This window comes from Barbus barbus, assembly GCF_936440315.1.
Source record: "Barbus barbus genome assembly, chromosome: 9".
Lineage (NCBI taxonomy): Eukaryota > Metazoa > Chordata > Actinopteri > Cypriniformes > Cyprinidae > Barbus > Barbus barbus.
Window position 1 is genome coordinate 30,565,900 of NC_136737.1, and position 23,681 is coordinate 30,589,580.

Genomic DNA, 23,681 nt, shown 5'->3' on the forward strand with positions numbered 1-23,681 from the left:
TGCGTAAGATGTGAGCAAGATATTCATTTCACAATGTAAGCAACTTCAGTGATTAATGGGAGTTTTTGAGAGTGCTTGAATTAGACTAAAGTCAATGATAATGTTCTTTGATAATGTAAACGGAGAGTCTATTTACACTAATTCTCCAGCATCGTGTGATTGGCTCTGTGAAGATTATAAAAAGTTGCTATGGGGTTGAACCCGTCTTTTGCTATGGACCAGCAGCTCCAGTGGCGCAGATGCTAAATCACTTATGGGAGGATTTTTGACGCGATCGACTAGACTTTTCTCCCTTTTCAAATCTCATATCACATCGTAAAGGCATTTATTTTTAATAAAAATTAAAGAAATAACTAAAGTTGAAAATACAGTAACGGGTAGGTAGGGTTAGGGTAGGTGTAGGGAGGGCTTTATTGTATCAATAAGGTGGCATCCATTTAATAATCTGAATTAAAATGATCATTTACACTCAATACGTTATTATTGCATACTGGTTTATAATGTAATACAATACTGAAGTGCAGATAATTGGCACTATTTTGCAACAAGTAGTATAAATAGCAGAAAATCCTGCTATTGTAACATAGTGTAAATATAATCTATAGCTATTTAGTGTAGATAAAATCCATTGCTATTTGAAGGTAAGAAAAATGACTGCAATTTGAACTGAGGAGGGCCTATAATCAGTCCAGGGCACCTCTGCGTCATCATCCGTCCCTGCACCAGTGTCTCTGTATTGCTCTATTTTATTCTATAATGCATGAATGAAGAGGGCACATGGGCCAGATCCTTTTATTGATAGAAAATAATAATTTAATCGTTTAACTCTCAAGACACAACACAGTCCTCCATGAAAAAAATGAACATTAAAAAAATATGTACATCGGGTGCAGATATTTATATGTTCTTTCAACATAATTGATCTGCGTTTATGTTCCCTAACTCCGTGTAGAGCTCAGATCCATCCACAGCGAGAGACTAAATGGTGATGGGTGCGCATCAGTTTCCTTCACAAAGGAGCGGGGTTTCTGAAGAACTCATAACTACTTTATTTAGCTTCAACATGACTAATTCTATATGATTGAACATCCTTACAGAATAAATACATGGTACATGATTCAAATATGTTTAGATGAGGAACATAAATTAATCATGTAGGAAATATGAAATGCATATATAAAAATTCAACAACCTCCCCATCGCCATTTTTCAGTGAAAGATGAACATTAAAGGGAGTTTGAAACAGTAAAGGTGTTTCTGTCAGAGCAGTGTGAGATTTTCAGAAACAGTTTGTATTGCTGTTGTGTTTCAGTCTGTGTGAGAATGACTCTCCTGAACCCAGCTGTGTGTCCATGAAGAGTGACCGGTCAATGGATCCTCCAATTAATTTCAGCTCGGGAGAATCATCTGCTGATCTGAGGTGCTGTTTAGTTTACAGTATGAGAAATATATATAAGATATTCATTCATTTACTGATCTGTATTAAATACTTTCATACAAGTTTACATGCATATATTTACATGTTTTTAACTACAGTCAAAAACATGAAGGACCAGAATCACATTCAGCAAAGAAGAACTTAGACTCCATTTTCAAGGTTGGTTTTGTGTGTGTGCGTGCGTGCGTGCGTGTGTGTGTGTGTGTGTGTGTGTGTCCCAACACAATAACTGGGTAAAAGTATTAAGAAATGGAGAAATCTGTGAAATCCTCTCTGTAATAGTCACATTTACTTTCCTACCAATGTAAGATAATTTGTAGGCCACTATAAAGCAGATCAATGATCACTAAAGTAGAGAAGCTGGATCCATATGTAACCTGACTGCTGCACAAAGATGAACATCAATCTAGCAAACAGCCAATCCAGTCAAACTCCCTCTTTTAACCTCAGTATCTGTAGACGCTGATGTCTGAGCAAACAGTGGAAGTTATTAGCAGGTGTGATATAATTCAGTGATGTTTAGTATTCATGCCTTTGACTAAACAAAATAATATATTCACTATTTCAGGAGCTTGAGCAGAAAATCATCTCTGTGATGAAGAGTGAGCTGAAAGGTTTTAAGAGACTACTGAGTCCAGATTACCCAGAATGCTCTGAAAGAGACCATTATGCTGATGAGGGTCATATCAGAGTCAGAGAGGGGCTTCTGAAGATCACACTGTTCATCCTGAGGAAGATGAACCAGACAGACCTCGCTAACACACTACAGACCAGTAAGAGCTCTGGATCAGCTGATTATAGCCTGTGTTTTTATTATGAACCTTCTGTCTCTGAATCTCATGACAATCTAATATCTAACATATCAAACCTAAAAATACATTTCTAAAATATTGCTCTGCCAATAACAAGAATTATTTCCTTTGCTCAGAACTGATATCTGTGTATCAACAAAAACTCAAATCCAGACTACAGGATAAATATCAGAGAATCAATGAAGGAATGAATCATGGAGACTCAACACGTCTGAATGAGATCTACACAGAGCTCTACATCACAGAGGGAGGCAGTGGAGAGGTCAATAATGAACATGAGGTGAGACAGATTGAGACAGTGTCCAGGAGACCAGAGACACAGGAGACACCAATCAACTGCAATGACATATTTAAACCCTCACCTGGACAAGACAAACCCATCAGAACTGTGCTGACTAAAGGAGTCGCTGGAATTGGAAAAACAGTCTCTGTGCAGAAGTTCATTCTGGACTGGGCTGAAGGAAAAGCCAATCAGGATGTTCATTTCATATTTCCACTTCCTTTCAGGGAGCTGAATCTGATACAGAAGAATCTCAGTCTTGTGGATCTTCTAAACCACCTTCACACAGAAACCAGAGAATTTAAGTCAGCAGATTATGAAGACTACAAAGTCATGTTCATATTTGATGGTCTGGATGAGTGTCGACTGCGTCTAGATTTCCAAAACAATCGGAGCTTGTCTGATGTGACAGAATCAGCCTCAGTGGATGTGCTGCTGACCAACCTCATCAAGGGCAATCTACTTCCTTCTGCTCTCCTCTGGATCACCTCTCGACCAGCAGCAGCCAATCAGATCCCTCCTGAGTGTGTCCACCAGGTCACAGAGATACGTGGATTCAACGACCCTCAGAAGGAGGAATATTTCAGGAAGAGAATAAATGATCCGAGTCTGGCTGATAGGATCGTCACACACATCCGATCATCAAGAAGTCTGTTCATCATGTGTCACATCCCAGTCTTCTGCTGGATTTCAGCCACTGTTCTGGAGAGGATGATGGGTAAAGCAGAGAGAGCAGAGATTCCCAAGACTCTCACACAAATGTTCACAAACTTCCTGATCTTTCAGACCAAACTGAAGACACAGAAGTATGATGGGAAATATGAACTTGATTCTGATCAGGCTAGAAAGACTATTCTGTCTCTAGGAAAACTGGCTTTTGAACAGCTGGAAAAAGGGAACCTGATCTTCTATGAGGAGGACCTGAAAGAGAGCGGCATTGATGTCAAAGAAGTGTCAGTGTACTCAGGAGTTTGTACCCAGATCTTCAGAGAGGAGTCTGGACTGCAGCTGGGGAAGGTGTACAGCTTTGTTCATCTGAGTATTCAGGAGTTTCTTGCTGCTTTATTCAAGCTGCTGTCCTTTTCTGAACAAAACACAGGACAGAGGAATAAGTTCAGATCAACAATGACCAGTTTACTGAAGAGAGAAGTGGACAAGGCCTTACAGATTGAGAACGGACACTGGGACCTTTTCCTCCGGTTCCTTCTAGGTCTCTCACTAGAGTCTAATCAGACTCTCTTACAAGGCCTCCTGAGAAAGACAGTAAGCAGCTCTCAGATCAATCAGGAAACAGCAGAATACATCAAACAGAAGATCAGGGAGAATCCCTCTCCAGAGAAATCCATCAATCTGTTCCACTGTCTGAATGAACTGAATGATCGTTCACTGGAGCAGGAGGTACAAACATACCTGAGCGGAACAGGTGACTGTCGTCTGTTTGGAGTCTCTCTGTCTGCTGCTCAGTGGTCGGCTCTGGTGTTTGTGCTGCTGAACTCAGAAGAAGAGCTGGATGAGTTTAAACTGAGTAAATATTATCCATCAGAAGGATGTCTCCTGAGGCTGCTGCCAGTGATCAAAGCATCTAGAAAGATTGAGTGAGTATTTTACAGTGTCTTTGTTTTATTGACTTTATTGTGAACAGTAGGCCTGTGTTTCTCTACACTGTTTCTGTATATTTTGAGGTCTTTCTTATTTGACACACTCAGCTAACATCACAGAGCGCTCTACTAATGACCTGAAGTGTTGAATCAAGTGTGTTTGATAAGAGAGATTCATCCAAACTGTGCAAAGATGAGGTGTCTCCAGGAACAGGGTTGTTACTCTCTGATATTACAAATACTGGATTAGAATTAAAAAAAGTTTGTGTGAGAGTGTGTGTGTGTGTGTATGTTTGTGTGTGTGTGTGTGTGTGTGTGTGTGTGTGTCTGTGTGTGTCTGTGTGTGTGTGTGTGTGTGTGTGTTCTGGTATTCATCTCGTTGTGGGGACATGAGTCTGTTTACACAGTCACGTCATGGGGACCTCTTGCGTTGTAGGGACTAAAAGTCAGGTCCCCATCAGGGAAAGTCATATAAACAGAGGAGCTCATAAGTTTTTCAGCCTGGTTCATATGAGAACCTGGAGATTTGGTTTGGTCCTCACACAGGCCACGGCATGTAGTGTGACCCATAAAATATAATGATAAAAAAATAAATTAATAGTAGTGATAATAATATTGCACTTTATTTAGATTTTTAAAAAATAAAATAAACTAAATAATCAAGTGTGATAATACTATTTAATTTTAAAATAAAAAGGGAGTATTACTTAAAAATACAATTATTTTATAGTAAACATGGTGGCCAAATAAAATGCTAATATTTTGGCATATATTATTATTTTTCATCATTTTCAAAAGTGAAATCAGCGAGCTTTTATTTTGTCCGGTTGCCGGCAGGTAAGTTTATGCGCTTCCGGGTTTAGAGCCGCTGATTGAAGAGCGTCAGGAACCATATAATCAGCGATATGAAAATATGATTATTAAATGAACACTTTACACGGACGAGGACAAGAAGATTGTTTACAGCAGATACCGACTCAAGGAGATTGTTTGCAGGAGATGCTAAAGTTCAAGAAGAAAAAGTCAAACACAAGGTAAGCACATTTTAAACCAATTAGGCTAATTAGATCTAAAGTCGTAGGCTAGCTAGTTAGCATTAGCTCTAATTAACTGTTGAGGCTAAGGCCTAAAGTTAAGTGTGGCCTGAAATATTTCTCTCGATCGCATAATCATACAATTGAATGTTTAAGAATGATTTTTGACTGGAAAGCTTTATCAAATCTTTAGCCTGACTGATTGCTAATGGAGCGATTGCTTCATATTAAGTTTGTTTCTGTCAAGTTTGCATTAGTTCTGGAGGGGAATTATTTTATATTTTATATTAAAGAAATGTTATATTTGTTGTTAGTCCACGGCTTTAAATCGTGTTCCGGGGGGGGGATGGGGATTATTGCACCCTTTACGAATATTAACCATGGTTTTGCTGCCAAAAACATAGTTTAGATTGTATTTGTGTGGTTATATAAATGTTACTCAATACGGCAAAAAACATGGTTTTACTATAATAAACCTTTTTTTGTCATATTGATTAACCGGGATCGTGTCAAAGTGTGACAGAGAGAAATTAAGTAAAATAAAAAAGGTAAGTAGCTTTAAATGAATATATGATTAACATTAAACTTCAATTTAGTAAGTTCAATTAGTAGCAGGTTTATTGTATCGATAAGTATCCGGTGAATGAGTAGTACCTGATACTGGGTGGTGGGTCGGGGCTGAATGCTATTTATTTATTTAAATTACAATTATAGAAATAATCGTTTTTATTTATTTATTTTTAATCTATAATTGTAAATAGTTTGAAGTGGAAAGGTTTAAATGTTGGACTTGTGGGTATGATATGGGTTGGAATATATCCAGGATATTATTCACTGCTCCCAATATGATCCTTTGTATGTGAATGAAGAACTTGTTCACTGCAACATCAGTCCACTTCAGCCACGCTGATAATTACAATCAAATGTAGGTCGGGCTGGGTATCGTTCAAAAATGTTCGATATCGATACCGATACCTTGAGTTCGATACCGGTTCCTGAACGATACTTTTTTCGATGCCAGTTTTATGAAATCAGTTTTAATAAGATTACATTCTCAAAAAACTATTTTTTAATGTTGATATTTATACAGACTCAAAGCCTCATCTTTGAGCCACTGCACAAAGGAACAAAATATATCCAACACAATAAATAAATCATTTTAATAAAGTTCAAATTGTTTTCAGTTTACACATCTGTTAGGCTACGTTTACATTAGTGCGTGTTCATTTTAAAACACATCATCACTTCTAGGTTGTTAAAGACTTCAAGAAATTTAAAATCTTCATCCACTTTCATAAGTGGGTGTTTTATTTTCTTCCACCATATGTTTTATTGTTATTAAATTCTGGTGTAGTATGTCTAATTATTTGAATGCATAAAAACAACTAAGTTTATTTAAATTTATTCTTAAAATAGCCTAATGAAAGGTTTTATTTTTCCTCAGAAATTCTGTGTTCTGTATCTGGTTTTCAAATGAAGACATAAAACATTCAATTAATTTCTTTAAATTATTGAAAATCAAAGTTTATTTAATAAACAAAGGAGGTTTACTATTAAAATAAAAAAAATGGAATAACTGTTGTGTGATAATTTCTAAAAAAAAAAATAATAATAAAGTTAATAATTTTAATAGTAGCCTAGTAGCAGTATGTACTGTCCGCTGAACAATATTAATATATGGCAGCGGCTATTTGCACTAAGTGTAAATAGCGATAGATGCTATTTACACTAAGTGCAAATAGCGATGGATTCTATTTACACTAAGTGCAAATAGCTATAGATTCTATTTACACTGTTAAAATAGCAAGATTTTCTGCTATTTATACTACTTATTGCAAATAGTGGCAATTATCTGCACCTCAGTATTGGAGTACATTATAAAACAGTACGCAATTATAACGTACTGAGTGTAAATTATCTTTTTAATTCAAATTTATTAAATGGATGCCACCTTATTGGGACAATAAAGCCCTCCCTACACCTACCCGATACTTTATTTTCAACTTTTTTTTTTTTATTGAAAATAAATGCCTTTCTGATGCGATATGAGATTTGAAAAGGGAGAAAAAAATGTTTGGCAAAAGGTGGGCTCGAACTCGGGTCGATCGCGTCAAAATGCATGCATCTACGCCACTGAAACTGATGTTGAGCTAACTTCTTTTTTTATTGTTGACTAACTCAAGCACACGTTAATGGGCGGAGTTAATGTAAATAGCCTTTGCCAACAAGATGGGCTATTTGCACTTAGTGTAAATAGACACTCCGTTAATATATTTCTGCCGCAGTGTCTTCCAAGTTAAACCAAACTTTTATTTTGAAGGGTTTCCGGGAATACATTTACAGTTCTGTGTGTATATGATATGACGCAAGTTTTACTCTAATCAAACGGTAAAATGCTCATTAATTGACTCTCACAGCAGTTCTGGAGGTGTTGTTCATGTGTTTATGTCCTCATTAAGTTAGGCGGCAGACGCTGAAATCACCGCGAGTGTCACGCGAGCTTCAGTCTGTGTGTAGTAAACAAACTGCGCGATATAGAGAGCAGACCGCTCCGTGCGATTTCGAAACGCTCTCGCGGATGTCAAACACTGATCTATCAGCGCCGCTCCGCTTCTAGTCAAACGCACCTAGTGCTGCAGGTTTATTGGCTCACTGACGGTGATGAGATTAACCCCTTAGGTATCGAAATTTGGTACCGAACGACAAGACGTTTTTCGATACTCGGTGGTATCGAGGCAATTCGGTCGGTGCCTAAAAAGTATCGAACTCGATACCCAGCCCTAAATGTAGGAACCATCAATCAGTCAATCAACCAAAATTGTACATGTTGAGGAGATGGATTACATGCTTAAGGCTGGTCCCAGACTAAAAAGCATGATTGAGTTGTCCTAACTGAAAGTAACTGAAGCATCTTAAAATATGTCAGCCATTGTTTTGTCTCAGGATGCACACCAGTAATGTTTTAGTTTTTCTAAGGCATTTTAAAAGAAACTGTTTAAATACCCTAATTTAACTAAGGCCTAGTCCTGGCCTAAGCTAATCTCTGTCTGTGAAACTGGTCCTAGGTGTTTTATGCGAGAGTGAAGCTTTTTTTTTTTTTGCAGATTAAACCCATTTTAAGAGCAAATGAACAAATGCAGTCTGTAGATTTATGTCATATAAATGCCTTTTATCATGGGAATGCATGTTTATTATGCATGTGATGATTATAAAGTTGGTCCCCATCAAACATGGTGTGTGCGTGCGTGTGCGTGTGCGTGTGTGTGTGTGTGTGTGTGAAAGTGACAGTTGAGATTCAAATTCATGAACATTGCGTCATTGTAAGTCTATGGGATGTTTTTGTCTGTTTTTTTCGTCCGCTGTGTGAACATTGTAGGTCCGATCACTTCGAAAAGATACAGCTATCCTCTCCTCAATGATCCGGTTGATTTGACACCTTGTTCATGTGTCTGTGACAAACGGTGAATGAACTTAATTAATCTTTATTTTTTCTGTATTTTCTCTGCAGTCTTTCCGGCTGCAGTATTACAGAGAAAGGTTGGTCTGCTCTGAGTTCAGCTCTGGAGGATCCACACTGTAAACTACAGAAAATACAGTAAGTGTTATTATATTATTAAACACACAAACTGTGTGAAAATATATATATATATATATATATATATATATATATATATATGCTAAACACAGCTCCAGTTGTGCTGCGCGAGAGAGATGAATGATGGAGACGTGAAAGTGCAGAAAAGCCGTGTCTATTTCATGCACAACTTCAACAAGTACAGTTGTCAGCTCTGTGGATACTGGCAATATCGTCAACAATTCTCATTTATAATCATTACTAATATGGCTTCTTCTTATCGAGATCTTAGTCTATATGCTGTGTTCTGTTAATGATTGGACTTCCTTTTATTTGAAGCGCACACGCCATCCAGTAATCGCAAAAAGCTTTGTGCTTTGTTAGTTTTTAATAAACAAAATATCAGTTTTAAAATGATGCCAAATTCATAACGAAATTAAAATAGTACGGTTTTGGTGCTGTTTAATGCGGACCACCAGCGTACACTTTTGGTAATATAAATACTGTCCGTGTATGTGTTAAAGCAGCAAGTGAACTCATTATATCTTTCTATTTACTACTATAGTATGAAATGAACGTGATTTACCATCAAAAGGTAGGCAATAAGAGAGTCTACAGTACAAATTACTGAAATGTTTCATGTAAAAGCTCATTCAGAGTTTGAAACTGAGGAAAATGTTTAAAGCTTGTAAACATTGCATTGTAATACATTTACCTCAGAATAACCACTCAGTGTCCATAAGCTCATCAGTCAACTAGAAAAATAACTATAAAGAGGAGCATTTTGCTATATTTATGTGCTATTGCATATTAATATTTTGAATTAATCTGTTGTCTACATGATTCAACTCCTGGTATAAAATTGTGTTTTACTAATGAAGAAAAACAGACTGAATGTGTGAAAGACTTGACAACATTTATAGGATGCACTGAGGAGGACCCCAAACTACACTCAGTTGCCAAGTGATGCTTATGGTCCATGATATTGGTACAATCAATCAATCAATCAATCAACTTTTTATTCAAGACACAGAGGTCCATAGAGACAACACAGTACAAATATATACATAAATATAAAACACTATAAAACATTTAAGAATGATGCAAATGAGGCATCATTTAAAACATATACAGGCTTCGGGTCCAATGTTTCCAAAAGCAAGATGTGTACCTTGTGTCACTCTTAGAAACATCAGCTAAGGACATAATAATCATATTCTTAGACCCTGTCAGTCTGCACATGAATCCATACATAACATTTCTTAAGACAGCGTTAAAAGTGGGCACATTATTAGACACAAACGTCTCAGGTTACGTATGTAACCATGGTTCCCTGAGAGGGAACGAGACACTGCGTCCTCTAGAAGTCGCTATGGGGAACTCCATCTACGTGACCCGTGTCTGAAGCATATATACAAAAACCGACTCCCGGTGCGACCACAGTATAAAAGGGCGCCGGGAAAAAGCGTCATCCGCTTCTTCGTCTGAAGCTGCATCCGAAGCATGGCCTAAAGTCTAGAGGACGCAGTGTCTTGTTCCCTCTCAGGGAACCATGGTTACATACGTAACCTGAGACGTTCCCTTTCAAGGGAACTTCGAACTGCGTCCTCTAGAGGTCGCTATGGGGAACGATATACCCACGCCGCCATGCTGAGGGGAGTGCATGCCATTCCACAAAGGCGAGCACTAAGCATCAACTCTACCAAAAGGATAAGGGAGTTGTCCCTGGGATGAATTGACGGCTGTCAGTGACATTATCCCCTTCGGCCAAAGGCCTGCGTTGCACACCCCGGAACTCACATGATAGAGGCCGGACCTCCTGGACCCAGGGTAGAGCTCAAGGCTTGGAATCAGAAAAAGGGATTCCTTTAAGGGGATACGACCAAGCGCTTAGGATAGTAACTAAGCCTGGCCTGTCACCCAGGGGCTACTGCTTGCTCCTACAAGAGCTCGCTGAAGGAACTGTATCAACAGATCCTTGGTAGTAGCCCCTGTTCAAGTAGTATCACTGGGGATACATATGTAGAGTGGGGCCCAAGGTGAAAACGGGCCTAACCGACTCAAAGAATGGGTACGAAGCCGCAGCGCGTAACCCATACCATACAGGATTTTAGAAAGACCGCAAAACACTCGATGTGCGATCTTACCACAGCGTGGCTTTCAGAAAGTGCACAAAGACTAGCGTGCGCACTTACCATAACATGGATTTGCAAACTCCGTTTCTCCAAATGCTCTGGAGGGAGCAGCATGCTCATAGGTGACCCTCTATAAAGAGGGGAGCAATGCCAGCTCGACCAACCAGGAGAGCTCGTGAGGGAGAAGCATGCTCAAGGTAACCCTCTATAGCGAGGGGAGCAATGCTAGCTCTACCAAGAAAGAGCTCTAGAGAGCGGAGAACTTAACTCTGTTCATGAGAGGATACTAGCACATACATGAGTAGAGTGGGGCCCAAGGTGAAAACCGGGGCCTAACCGACTCCAAGAATGGTACGAAGCCTCAGCGCGTAACCCATACCATACAGGATTTTAGAAAAGACCGCAAAACACTTGGTGTGCGATCTTACCACAGCGTGGCTTTCAGAAAGTGCACAAAGACTAGCGTGCGCACTTACCATAACATGGATTTGCAAATTCTATTCTCCAAATGCTCTGGAGGGAGCAGCATGCTCATAGGTGACCCTCAATAGTGAGGGGAGCGATGCTAGCTCTACCAAGGCAGAGCTCTGAAGAGCGGAGAACTCAACTCTCAACATGAGAGGGGACTCAGACGCTCATAAGGGAGTGGCATGCTCATATGTGACCCTCTACAGAGAGGAGAGCAGCATGCTCATAGGTGACCCTCTATAATGAGGGGGAGCAATGCTATTTCCACCAAGGCAGAGCTCTGGAGAGCGGAGAACTCAACTCTCAGCATGAGAGGATACTAGCACATACATGAGTAGAGTGGGGCCCAAGGTGAAAACCGGGGCCTAACCGACTCCAAGAATGGTACGAAGCCTCAGCGCGTAACCCATACTATACAGGATTGTAGAAAAGACCGCAAAACACTTGGTGTGCGATCTTACCACAGCGTGGCTTTCAGAAAGTGCACAAAGACTAGCGTGTGCACTTACCATAACATGGATTTAAAATAACGTTTCACTCTATCAGATGCTCTCTGGGGGGAGCAGCATGCTCGTAGGTGACCCTCTATCGAGAGAGGAGCAATGCCAGCTCGACCAACAAGGAGAGCTCGTGAGGGAGCAGCATGCTCATAAGAGACCCTCCATAGTGAGGGGAGCAATGCTAGCTCTACCAAGAAAGAGCTCTGGAGAGCGGAGAACTTAACTCTCAGCATGAGAGGGAACTCAGACGCTCATAAGGGAGCGGCATGCTCAAAAGTGACCCTCTAAGAGAGGGGAGCAATGCTATCTCGACCAGCAAAGAGAGCTCCTGAGGGAGCAGCATGCTCACAGGCGACCCTCTAAAATGAGGGGAGCAATGCTAACTCTACCAAGACAAAGCTCTGGAGAGCAGAGAACTTAACTCTCAACATGAGAGGGAACTCAGACGCTCAGAAGGGAGCGACACGCTCATAGGTGACCCTCTAAATAAGGGGAGCGATGCCAGCTTAGCCAACAAAGAGAGCTCAAAAAGGGAGCAACATGCTCATAAATAACCCTCTAAAGTGAGGAGAGCAATGCTAGCTCGACCAACTATGAGAGCAACCTGACAAGGAGGCCTAAAGAAAGGCCTGACGTGCTGAGGTTTCTGAATAACAGAGCTCTTGGAGTGGAGACTCGACTCTCATATGAGAGGAAACTCGGACGCTCAGCAGGGAGCGGCATGCTCCTAGGCAACCCTCTATAGTGAGGGGAGCAATGCCAGCTCGACTAACAGGGTAGAGCTCGGAGGGGTACAGCAGCAACGAGGAGCAGGTTGTTAAGTAACAAAGCTCTGGGAGCGGAACTCTACTTACAGCAAAAGAGGGAACTCACACGCTCATACGAGAGTAGTATACTCAAGGTGACCCTCAACACTGAGGGGAGCAAAAACTAGCTCTACCATGATAAAGCTCTAGAGAGCGGAGAATCTACTCTCAGCATGAGAGCTCAGACACTCAGGAGGGAGCGGGATGCTCATAAATAACCCTCTACATTCTAGGCGAGGGGAGCAAAGCCAGCTCGACCTACAAACAGAAGGATACCTAACAACCCGAACAAGCTGCTGGAAATAGTATCAGGGTAATAGGTAGCTGAACAGAAGGCAACAAGGGCTCAGGGAAACTGCTACTTAAAACCCTAATAAGGGTGGGCAGTTCTAAGCTAAACCTCTATGCACCTATCATGGCCTCGTTTGAAGAACAAAAGGGTCAGACTTAGAAAAAGCTGCTCCTCAGAGCCAAAGCATTGTACTCACCCATCCATGGATCCCGCGCAGAAGAACAGTCCAGTGTAGGGGCTGAAATAAGAGCGCAGGAGGTGCTCACCTAGCCTCGGTCAGGTGGTAGAAAACTGAGGTTGCAGGGGAATTAGAGAGGGGAAGATGAGGGCTTTAGATGTACAGGCCCCTGAGGGAAGGAGAGATGTTCAACTCTTACCCTGGCCTGGGCGAGAGCGTTTCAACGCCCCGTCCGGACCACCTCCCTCAGGTCTTGCTACCTCTCTTTGACCCGCGCCACCCTTGAAGCCCTACCCGCAGGCGGGGAAGGGCGCGAGTCGCGACACTAGCCTCCTGTGCCCATCTTTGATCCTCAGATCGGGATGGGCCAGGACCCCTGCGCTGTTTGGGCTCAGACCTGGACCTTCTCGTTTAAATGAAGGGTTTTTTTTTTTTTTTACAAACCTTTTATCCAGGTCTTTCAACAGATCAGCCTGGTATGCCTGAAACACTGCCATAGTGTGTAATGAGGCGACAGCCTGACCTGCTACTGCGTATGCATTGCCATTACAGCGTTTTTTTGTTTTTTTTCTCAGATGACGTCAGCGAAATCGCGTCATTGTCATCCAACAGCTCGCCCTCACTCGCGATTGACGAGCGCGAGAAGGAAAACCCCTTCTATAACTCATTGGTGAGAACCACCTGCAAACCCCATGAGCTCATTTTCCTCCGTGCTTCAGCAGCGGAGGGTCCTGAACCGCGGGAAGCAGACGGCTGCCCCTCTTTCCTCGAAAAGAGAGACAGACGAGAGCAGAGCTTTTAGAAAAACGCTTGCAGTACGCGCAGCACGCAAACAAAAGACGCAAAGATCATGTGAGTCATCAAGCATCAGATAACGTGGACACGGATGCACACATCTCTTAACGCCTTGCTAGTGCTCGCATTACAAAAGTAAACCATACTTACCTCGTAAGATGCACGCTTCAAACAAAACAGTCATTGAAAACGAAGAAGAGGATGACGCATTTTCCCGGCGCCCTTTTATACTGTGGTCGCACCGGGAGTGATGTCATAGGTTGTCGCCGGCCAATATTTGGTGTTTTTGTATACAGGTCCTTTTCAAAAAATTAGCATATTGTGATAAAGTTCATTATTTTCTGTAATGTACTGATAAACATTAGACTTTCATATATTTTAGATTCATTACAACACAACTGAAGTAGTTCAAGCCTTTTATTGTTTTAATATTGATGATTTTGGCGTACAGCTCATGAAAACCCAAAATTCCTATCTCAAAAAATTAGCATATCATGAAAAGGTTCTCTAAACGAGCTATTAACCTAATCATCTGAATCAACTAATTAACTCTAAACACCTGCAAAAGATTCCTGAGGCTTTTAAAAACTCCCAGCCTGGTTCATTACTCAAAACCGCAATCATGGGTAAGACTGCCGACCTGACTGCTGTCCAGAAGGCCATCATTGACACCCTCAAGCAAGAGGGTAAGACACAGAAAGAAATTTCTGAACGAATACGCTGTTCCCAGAGTGCTGTATCAAGGCACCTCAGTGGGAAGTCTGTGGGAAGGAAAAAGTGTGGCAGAAAACGCAGCACAACGAGAAGAGGTGACCGGACCCTGAGGAAGATTGTGGAGAAGGACCGATTCCAGACCTTGGGGGACCTGCGGAAGCAGTGGACTGAGTCTGGAGTAGAAACATCCAGAGCCACCGTGTACAGGCGTGTGCAGGAAATGGGCTACAGGTGCCGCATTCCCCAGGTCAAGCCACTTTTGAACCAGAAACAGCGGCAGAAGCGCCTGACCTGGGCTACAGAGAAGCAGCACTGGACTGTTGCTCAGTGGTCCAAAGTACTTTTTTCGGATGAAAGCAAGTTTTGCATGTCATTCGGAAATCAAGGTGCCAGAGTCTGGAGGAAGACTGGGGAGAGGGAAATGCCAAAATGCCAGTGTCAAGTACCCACAGTCAGTGATGCTGGTGTTGGTCCACTGTGTTTTATCAAGGGCAGGGTCAATGCAGCTAGCTATCAGGAGATTTTGGAGCACTTCATGCTTCCATCTGCTGAAAAGCTTTATGGAGATGAAGATTTCATTTTTCAGCACGACCTGGCACCTGCTCACAGTGCCAAAACCACTGGTAAATGGTTTACTGACCATGGTATTACTGTGCTCAATTGGCCTGCCAACTCTCCTGACCTGAACCCCATAGAGAATCTGTGGGATATTGTGAAGAGAAAGTTGAGAGACGCAAGACCCAACACTCTGGATGAGCTTAAGGCCGCTATCGAAGCATCCTGGGCCTCCATAACACCTCAGCAGTGCCACAGGCTGATTGCCTCCATGCCACGCCGCATTGAAGCAGTCATTTCTGCAAAAGGATTCCCGACCAAGTATTGAGTGCATAACTGAACATAATTATTTGATATACTTTTTTTGTATTAAAAACACTTTTCTTTTATTGGTCGGATGAAATATGCTAATTTTTTGAGATAGGAATTTTGGGTTTTCATGAGCTGTATGCCAAAATCATCAATATTAAAACAATAAAAGGCTTGAACTACTTCAGTTGTGTTGTAATGAATCTAAAATATATGAAAGTCTAATGTTTATCAGTACATTACAGAAAATAATGAACTTTATCACAATATGCTAATTTTTTGAAAAGGACCTGTATATGCTTCAGACACGGGTTACGTAGATGGAGTTCCCCATAGCGACCTCTAGAGGACGCAGTTCGAAGTTCCCTTGAAAGGGAACATACAGATTCTGTGTAACGAACAATTCTTTGTGACTATATATTTCAAGTTGTGAAAGACATTTAGTTCCCACTTTAAGTGAACCTTAGTTACCAGGTCGACCTGATCATCTACAAGATAGATTTAAATGCTGATAAAGCCAAGAAAAGATGAGACATAAACACATGACAGAATGCTTGAAATGTTAAAATGTAGGGGAAAAAAATATAATGATAATAAAATAAAACACTTTTATTCTGTGGCACCTAAAAAAATTATTTGGCGCCAAAGTTTTTCTCTTATAGAAGCCAATGGCTCCTTACTCAATTTTTTTTGTCTGGAGCCCTGGCATATGATACACAATACTGCTCTCGGCTGGATAAAAGAAGCCATGGTCACACTAGTAGCCTAAAGTTTTGATGGATGATGATTGTCATCAAGGTAAAGATGATTACAGTGACATAGAGGATCGTGCATTAGGTGTGTGTTGTGTCTGTTATTTGATGCACAAACGAACCGTGTGTATTTGTGCTCTCGGTGCACTGATCACTATAATATCATATTTCTGCTTGAACACAGCTCAGGATATTCACCTAGCTGAATACACCGAGAGTTTTATAACGGATGCTCATGTGTTTTGGAGGAGTTTGTGAGGATCAGTGGTGTTCATGTACATACGGGCATCAGACGCTCCAAACAGCTTGTTCTGACAGAGGAAATATTCACTGGTGTCGAGCTGCCTTCAGATCGCTGAGTTCAGAGATACATACTTTTACATACTTTGTAGATATTCTATACAACTTAAGTGACATTTTTGCAAAGTATGTTCATGGAATGCTTAAATATTTCTTGAATTTGCTTTGTTTAAAAAAATTACATGAAATTACAAAGGTTTTAGTGAATAGAAAAGTTTGGGCTTGCATTATTGATTTGAAGAAGAGGGGGTCTTGGAGTAAAAAAAGGTGGAGGACCACTTGTGGCATTACAGATATTTTCTATACTGCCCCTTTGTTTATTTTTATTTTTTTCTATCACCGCCTTCCAAATAATATTATATCTGGATTGGAAGCAGCACTAATTAAGAGGAGGAGTCTATGTGTATATAGTGTGAGGTTTAGAGACCGGAAAGAGGTTGGTCTGACCAGTTACGTACTTTTTGGAGGCAGTCCTTGCGGGTGAATCCGTCGTTTTCAGAGTGTGCGGATTGTGGAGAGGAGGTGGTGCTATCTGTTTAGCCTGTTGCTAAAGGGCATTTCTCTTGGCCAGTGAATGCCTCTTTTTAACATCTGGGATTGAACTGGAGGTTCGAACCATGCTCCTATCAAAGGAGCCAAGACCGGCTGCCGCCGCTAATATTCCCGAGTCACTCTTAGCCATCCGTGCTGCCAGCTTGGTCAGTGTTCCACTCACTAGTCACACATACACATTTCACTCATTTATGCATATTTGAAAAGTGTTATTTTGTTTTAGTTGGTTTTGCTCGATTAATTTCTTTTTTTTTCTTTTTTTTTTTGAATGGAATTGTAGTGCTTGGAGATAATAATAATAATAAAACCTGTCTAGAATATAAAAACGTTACCTCATTAAAACAAAGAAAATTACGTATTCTTCCTGTAGTTTGTATTTTGTTTTGTCTTCCTCTTGTTTGTATGTAGCGGATGGTTTGGTTGTCCGTTGCTATCCGGGATGAAATTAATATAAAAATGTGACGGGTATAATATACTTGTCTGGCGCCCGAACAACAATAACTGATTGTGTTTTTTTTGTTTGTTTGTTTTTTTTTCTCCCTTTGAGGCTTTCGGTCTGAGTCGAATACAGACTGAGTGCAGCTCTATTTGTCAACGAGATGTGGTCTTGCGGTTAGGACTCTGCGTCATCACGTGTGTGATCGGGGTTCGATTCCCGCTTCAGATAGTTTTTTTTTTTGTGCGTTTAACCTTTGTTATATTTTGGGACAAGACGACCTCCGTTACAGAAATGGCGCCCGAACAGGGACTTGAACTAAACAAACTGGATATGACCATTTGAAATTTTGTGACTGTAAATTTTGGAAGATGTGTGGAATGTGAATATTTGAATCCATTAACTTGTATGCTCTTGAGGGAATGTATGTGATTATCTGTGATTTTGGAGTGAAAATCTAAATACTGTGGTGTTCTTGAATAACCTTTGTCAATTGAAATCTTGTTGACTAAGTTCTTATCAAGGAAATGTGTGGAACTTTTATTTGGGAAATGTATTTGTTGGGTTTTTTCATTTTTTTGATGTTTGGAAAATGCTGTAATTGATTGTAGAGAAGAACTGTTTTCTTTTTATTATTATTTCGCCCCTGTTGCCCCAAATACATACACAGGCCTTGAATTTTTCATTTTTTTTATTTTTTTCCCAACATTTAAAATATTCCCACACATTACAAGACATGGCCACTTCCTCTACCCCACCTTCCACCTATGTGGATATTGATGCCCCTGATCCCCCTAGTATTTCCACTCCAATTTGGCCACCTCCTGTACCAACTCAGACCCGTTCAGGACTTCCTCCACATGCCCCAACTATGTATAACATTTCCACTCCACACAGTTTCGCCTTTCCTGGAACCCAGGTGCGGATGCTCTCCCCTGTTCTTGGAGGCAGCACCCTTGTGCAACCTCTCACTTGGGCCCCACAACATGACAGCATGCAAATTTGTACGTCTTTGGATGGTACATCTTCTTCAATGGCTCAGCATGATCTTCCTGGTATTCTTCCAACCCCTGGGAGGGGAATTCAACAATATAATGCCCATTTGCAAGGTAACTGGGACAATCTGACGGAGTTCATGAAAAGGCAGGAGAAAACTGTAAATGAGCTTACCCAGGTACTGAAGGCCTCATCTTCCCACCATGAGAACCAGATCATCGATCTTGCAGCAAAGGTGGAGACCAACAATCAACAGGTTGTCACCCTAATGACTGCAGCTAAACAACAAGAGGCAGGCGAGACTGACCAATTGATTAAGGCTGTGCAACTGATGATCTCAAAGGAAATTCAAAAAATGGAACAATCCTTCACTTCTGTAGTCCGGGATGAGGTGGAACAGCTACGGGTGGAGTTACAACAGGATATCAAAGCTATTCAACGCACACTTCAGGGTAGCCTTGATTATGTAACCACGAATCTTCAGCAATGTGAAACACAAATTCACAAATGTCGTACTTGTGTAGCCGAACTGCAAAATGATGTCCAAGTGTTCATTGAGGAAAAGGCTGAAGCACAAACAGGAAAAACAACTAAGATTTCTGGTGCACATCCAATAGAGACTGTTTCACCTCTTCTACCAATGCCTCTGGCAAAAAGTGACCACATTAAATTAACATTTCCCACTTTTGGGCGTCCTACTGATGACGCTGACCCCCTGTTGTACTTGACTAAGTGTCAAGATTTTCTAGCTCTTCATCCTTTGACGGATGCAGATCTCCTGGCTACCTTCCGCACAGTGTTGCATGGCACTGCACGTGACTGGTGGGAAGTAAGTCGCTCCAATATAACCACTTGGAAGGAGTTTGAGGCTGCCTTCCTCTCTGCTTTTTTGTCTGAGGACTATGAGGACGAGCTGGCTGAACGTGTCCGCACTAGAGTTCAAGGGGAGAAGGAATCAGTAAGAGATTTTGCATTCACTTATCGAGCACTGTGTAAAAGATGGAAAGCCACGTTAACAGAAAATGAGATTGTGAAAATGATCCTAAAAAATATTAAGCCTTACCTTGCAAGCCAGCTGCGCAGTCGTGTTAACACTGTCGAAGATCTGGTTAGACTCGGACACCAACTGGAAAAAGACCATGAAGAACAGCTTCGGTATGAAGGTCGTGTGGGCTTTAAACAACAAGCCAATTCACAAAAACACTTATCCAACCGATCTGCTGAGAAACCGTCTGTTCAATGTTGGAGATGTAATGGACCACATCCTCCAGGCAACTGCCCAATGTATGGACATCCACCTTCCCAGCAGTCTTCTGGTCAACAACATTTCACACAAGGAAAATATTCTCATCACTCTGCAAAGTCAGGAGGACGACCATCCAATAATAATGTGGCAGCCTCTGAAACACCTCAGACACAAGCTGAAACTCAGATTTTAACCCCTTCACAATCAAATGCATTCATGACCATACCACAACAATTAGTAGTTCCAATTCGCATTGAATCCTGGTTGGGGAAAGCGATTGTGGATACTGGAGCAAGCTACACGTTAATTCACGAAAGTCTTATGAAGCAAATTATAACCCCTGTTCAGCTTCAACCGTGGTCAGGTGGTCCTCTCTACCTGGCAAATGGCAAAGCTGAGAGTCCTTTAGGATGGATAAACATTAATATTCATCTGCACAATAAAGCCATTACAGTACCTGCTGTGGTCCTCCCTTCTCAAGCTCTTGCTTATGCCATCATCTTGGGTTTGGACTTCATCTTTTTCAGTGGCCTGCAAATTAATGTAAGTGAACACAAATATTCTTTCAAGTCTGAACCTACTGTAGAACATCCATTTCAACCTGGAAATGCCAGTGAACCGCTGGTGACTTTGTCAACAATGAAGGAAGAGAAAAGAACCAGAAAACTAAATTTGACCTTGTTAAGTGCTGTTCCTCCTCCTCAACCTTCCTTGACCATGTTACAAATTGACAGCGTGGACGATGCAACATTAATTAAAGATGCCGTAAGTAAAGCACATCTACCTATGGAAGGAAAGCAACAACTATTTCAGATCCTAGAACGCAACTCACGAGTATGTACTCACCGAACTGGGCGAACAGATGTCCTGCAACATCGCATCTATACCACCTGCCAGGTTCCTATCAAGCAACGGCCATTTCGGTTATCACCTGTCAAACAAGCAGCAATGGAGGAACAATTGGAGGTAATGTTGAAAGAAGGAATTGTGGAGCCATCACATTCTGCTTGGGCCTCACCGGTAGTTCTGGTTCCAAAGAAAAATGGAAAGTTAAGGTTCTGTGTAGACTACCGTAAAGTCAATGCAACTACAGAAAATGATGCTTACCCTCTCCCAAACATCACGGAGATCCTAGAATCACTCTCCGGGGCATCCGTTTTCTCTACCATAGACCTCAACAGTGGTTATTGGCAAGTGATAATGGACAATGATAGTAAAGCCAAGACTGCTTTTATTGTGTCTGCAGGTCTATATCACTTCAATGTTATGCCTTTTGGGTTAAAAAATGCACCTGCCACCTTCCAGAGGCTGATGGAGACAGTCCTGGGGGAGCTAAGAAAGAAAATCTGCTTTGTCTATATTGACGACATTATTATTTATTCTCCCTCAGTGGCCCAGCACTTCAGTGACCTGAAAACTGTTCTTCACAGGCTGGATACTGCCGGGTTGACTATTAACTTGAAAAAGTGCAATTTCTTTCTTCCAGAAATCACCTTTTTGGGACATGTGGTGAGTAATAAGGGCATCACAGCTGATTCAAGTAAAGTTGAGGCCATTCGTGCCTTTCCTGCTCCCAACACCTTAAAGGAAGTTCAGAGGTTCTTGGGATTAGCCGGTTGGTACCACCGGTTCGTGCCAAATTTTTCTAAAATTGCTGAGCCCCTAAATTCCTTGAAAAAAAAGGACAGAGGTTTAAATGGACGACACAGTGTCAACAAGCGTTTGACCAGTTAAAAGCATGCCTTACCTCGCCCCCCATTCTTGGCCACCCCGATCTTCAAGTTCCTTTCATCGTATATACAGATGCTAGTGATACTGGACTGGGTGCCATTCTCACGCAGAGGAAAGATCCAGGTAGGGAGGAGGTTATTGCATATGGCAGTCGAACATTAACTGGAGCAGAGAACAACTACACGGCAACCGAAAAAGAGTGTCTGGCAGTTATATGGGCCTTAGAAAAGTGGCAACATTACCTTGAATACAAACTTTTCACGGTTGTCACAGACCATTCTGCTCTGCAATGGGTCATGGGATCCACTAAAACTAACAGTCGCCTCATCCGATGGGTTCTGAGACTGCAAAAATTCAACTTCGTTATTGAATACCGTAAAGGGAAATTAAACGTCGCTCCTGATGCTTTGTCAAGGTCATCAGTCACAGCAAATTCTCACATTACCGCAATTTATGCCAAGCAACAAATGGATCAACATCCAGAGCTTCCGGTGACAGATATTGTCTTGTGGGAGGAACAACATAAAGACTGTGAAATAACAAAGTTATTACAAGCAGTAGCAGAAGAACAAAGCCCTCAGATGGAACAATACGAAGTGGTAGAGGACAAATTGTATCACAAAACTCACCTGAAGAATAATCAGATACACTATAGAGTGTATGTTCCCAGCACTCTCCGGCAATCTCTCCTTCAGCACTATCATGCACATCCCTTGAGTAGCCATAGAGGAATTTATAAGACCTATAAGCGGCTCCAGGAAGTAGCGTTTTGGCCAGGGATGTGGACTGATGTGAAACATCATGTCAGGGAATGTGTGAAATGCCAAACCCTTCGGCACGATAACCAGAAACCTCAGGGGAAACTCCAATCAGTTACCACCACTAAACCAAACGAAATGCTGGGAGTTGATATTATGGGTCCACTACCCCGGAGTACACAGCAAAATGTGTACTTGCTGGTTTTTGTTGATTATTACTCACGATGGGTTGAGTGTTTCCCCATGCGTCATGCCACCGCTCAAAATATTGCAACAATTTTCAGAAAAGAAATCTTAACTCGTTGGGGGGTTCCAGACTTCATTCTTTCTGATAGAGGCACCCAGTTCGTCTCATCTGTGTTCAGAGAAGTATGTGAAAAATGGAGAGTGACACCAAAGTTAACCACAGCATATCACCCTCAGACAAATATGACTGAACGTGTGAATAGAACTCTCAAAAGTATGATTGCGTCATATGTGGATGACAACCACAACAAATGGGACCAGTTCTTACCAGAGATGAGATTCGCCATTAACTCTGCCATCCAGGAAACCACTGGAGTTACTCCAGCAGAATTGCAGCTTGGAAGGAAACTGAGAGGGCCAATGGATAAAATTCTGCACGGTCCAAATCTCACTCCTGACACCACCTCCTATGATGTAATCTCTCACATACAACAACTGCAATCTCAAGTTAAAGAGAGTTGCAGAAAAGCCCAACATCGACAACTCCGGAACTATAACAAAAAAAGACGAGACACAACTTTCAAGATCAAAGACAGGGTATGGCTTCGAAACTTTCCGCAATCTAGTGCACAAAACAAGTTTAGTGCCAAATTGGCACCAAAATGGAAAGGGCCTTACCGGGTTCTGAAGTCACTGGGACCTTTGAATTACCACATTGCCTTGGAGGCAACTGGAGAAGATGTGCGCACTGCACATGTGTGCAATCTTAAAAAGTGTTTTCCCACAGCTGAGCAGTTGGAGGACCAAGCAAGGAAAGTAATTCAGGACATCTTTCAAGAAACCTCAGATGAGGAGGAATTCTTAGGTTTTTGATTCTTTTCTCCTAACAACCATGGGTTGTTTCATCCTGGGGGGGAGAATGTGGCATTACAGATATTTTCTATACTGCCCCTTTGTTTATTTTTATTTTTTTCTATCACCGCCTTCCAAATGATATTATATCTGGATTGGAAGCAGCACTAATTAAGAGGAGGAGTCTATGTGTATATAGTGTGAGGTTTAGAGACCGGAAAGAGGTTGGTCTGACCAGTTACGTACTTTTTGGAGGCAGTCCTTGCGGGTGAATCCGTCGTTTTCGGAGTGTGCGGATTGTGGAGAGGAGGTGGTGCTACCTGTTTAGCCTGTTGCTAAAGGGCATTTCTCTTGGCCAGTGAATGCCTCTTTTTAACATCTGGG

At 41.5% G+C, this 23,681-nt stretch overlaps 2 protein-coding genes and 1 long non-coding RNA gene across 6 annotated transcripts in view; 2 read left to right on the forward strand and 1 right to left on the reverse strand.

Annotated features, from left to right (window-relative positions):
* Window positions 1-23,681, forward strand: part of LOC306874651 (NLR family CARD domain-containing protein 3-like) — a 311,376-nt gene that overhangs the window by 102,734 nt on the left and 184,961 nt on the right. The gene's annotated exons all lie outside the window — the stretch shown is intronic.
* The window catches only part of LOC306874658 (NLR family CARD domain-containing protein 3-like), a gene marked incomplete at its 3' end in the record, with an annotated part of 195,623 nt that overhangs the window by 24,377 nt on the left and 147,565 nt on the right, over window positions 1-23,681 (forward strand). For 3 of the 4 annotated variants that reach the window (XM_079424853.1, XM_079424852.1, XM_079424851.1), the window contains 5 exons: window positions 1,313-1,420; window positions 1,537-1,597; window positions 2,007-2,211; window positions 2,367-4,125; window positions 8,671-8,757. In XM_079424853.1, the coding sequence (XP_079280979.1) occupies window positions 1,313-1,420; window positions 1,537-1,597; window positions 2,007-2,211; window positions 2,367-4,125; window positions 8,671-8,757 (2,220 nt within the window). Of the gene's footprint in view, window positions 1-1,312; window positions 1,421-1,536; window positions 1,598-2,006; window positions 2,212-2,366; window positions 4,126-8,670; window positions 8,758-23,681 lie in introns of those variants that run through there. The other variant, XM_079424854.1, reaches the window with a different exon arrangement.
* Window positions 20,506-20,942, reverse strand: LOC306874699. Its single transcript, XR_013784648.1, has 3 exons — window positions 20,878-20,942; window positions 20,702-20,796; window positions 20,506-20,554 (listed from the first exon to the last, which is right to left on the reverse strand). It is a non-coding gene; the product is annotated as an uncharacterized lncRNA (long non-coding RNA).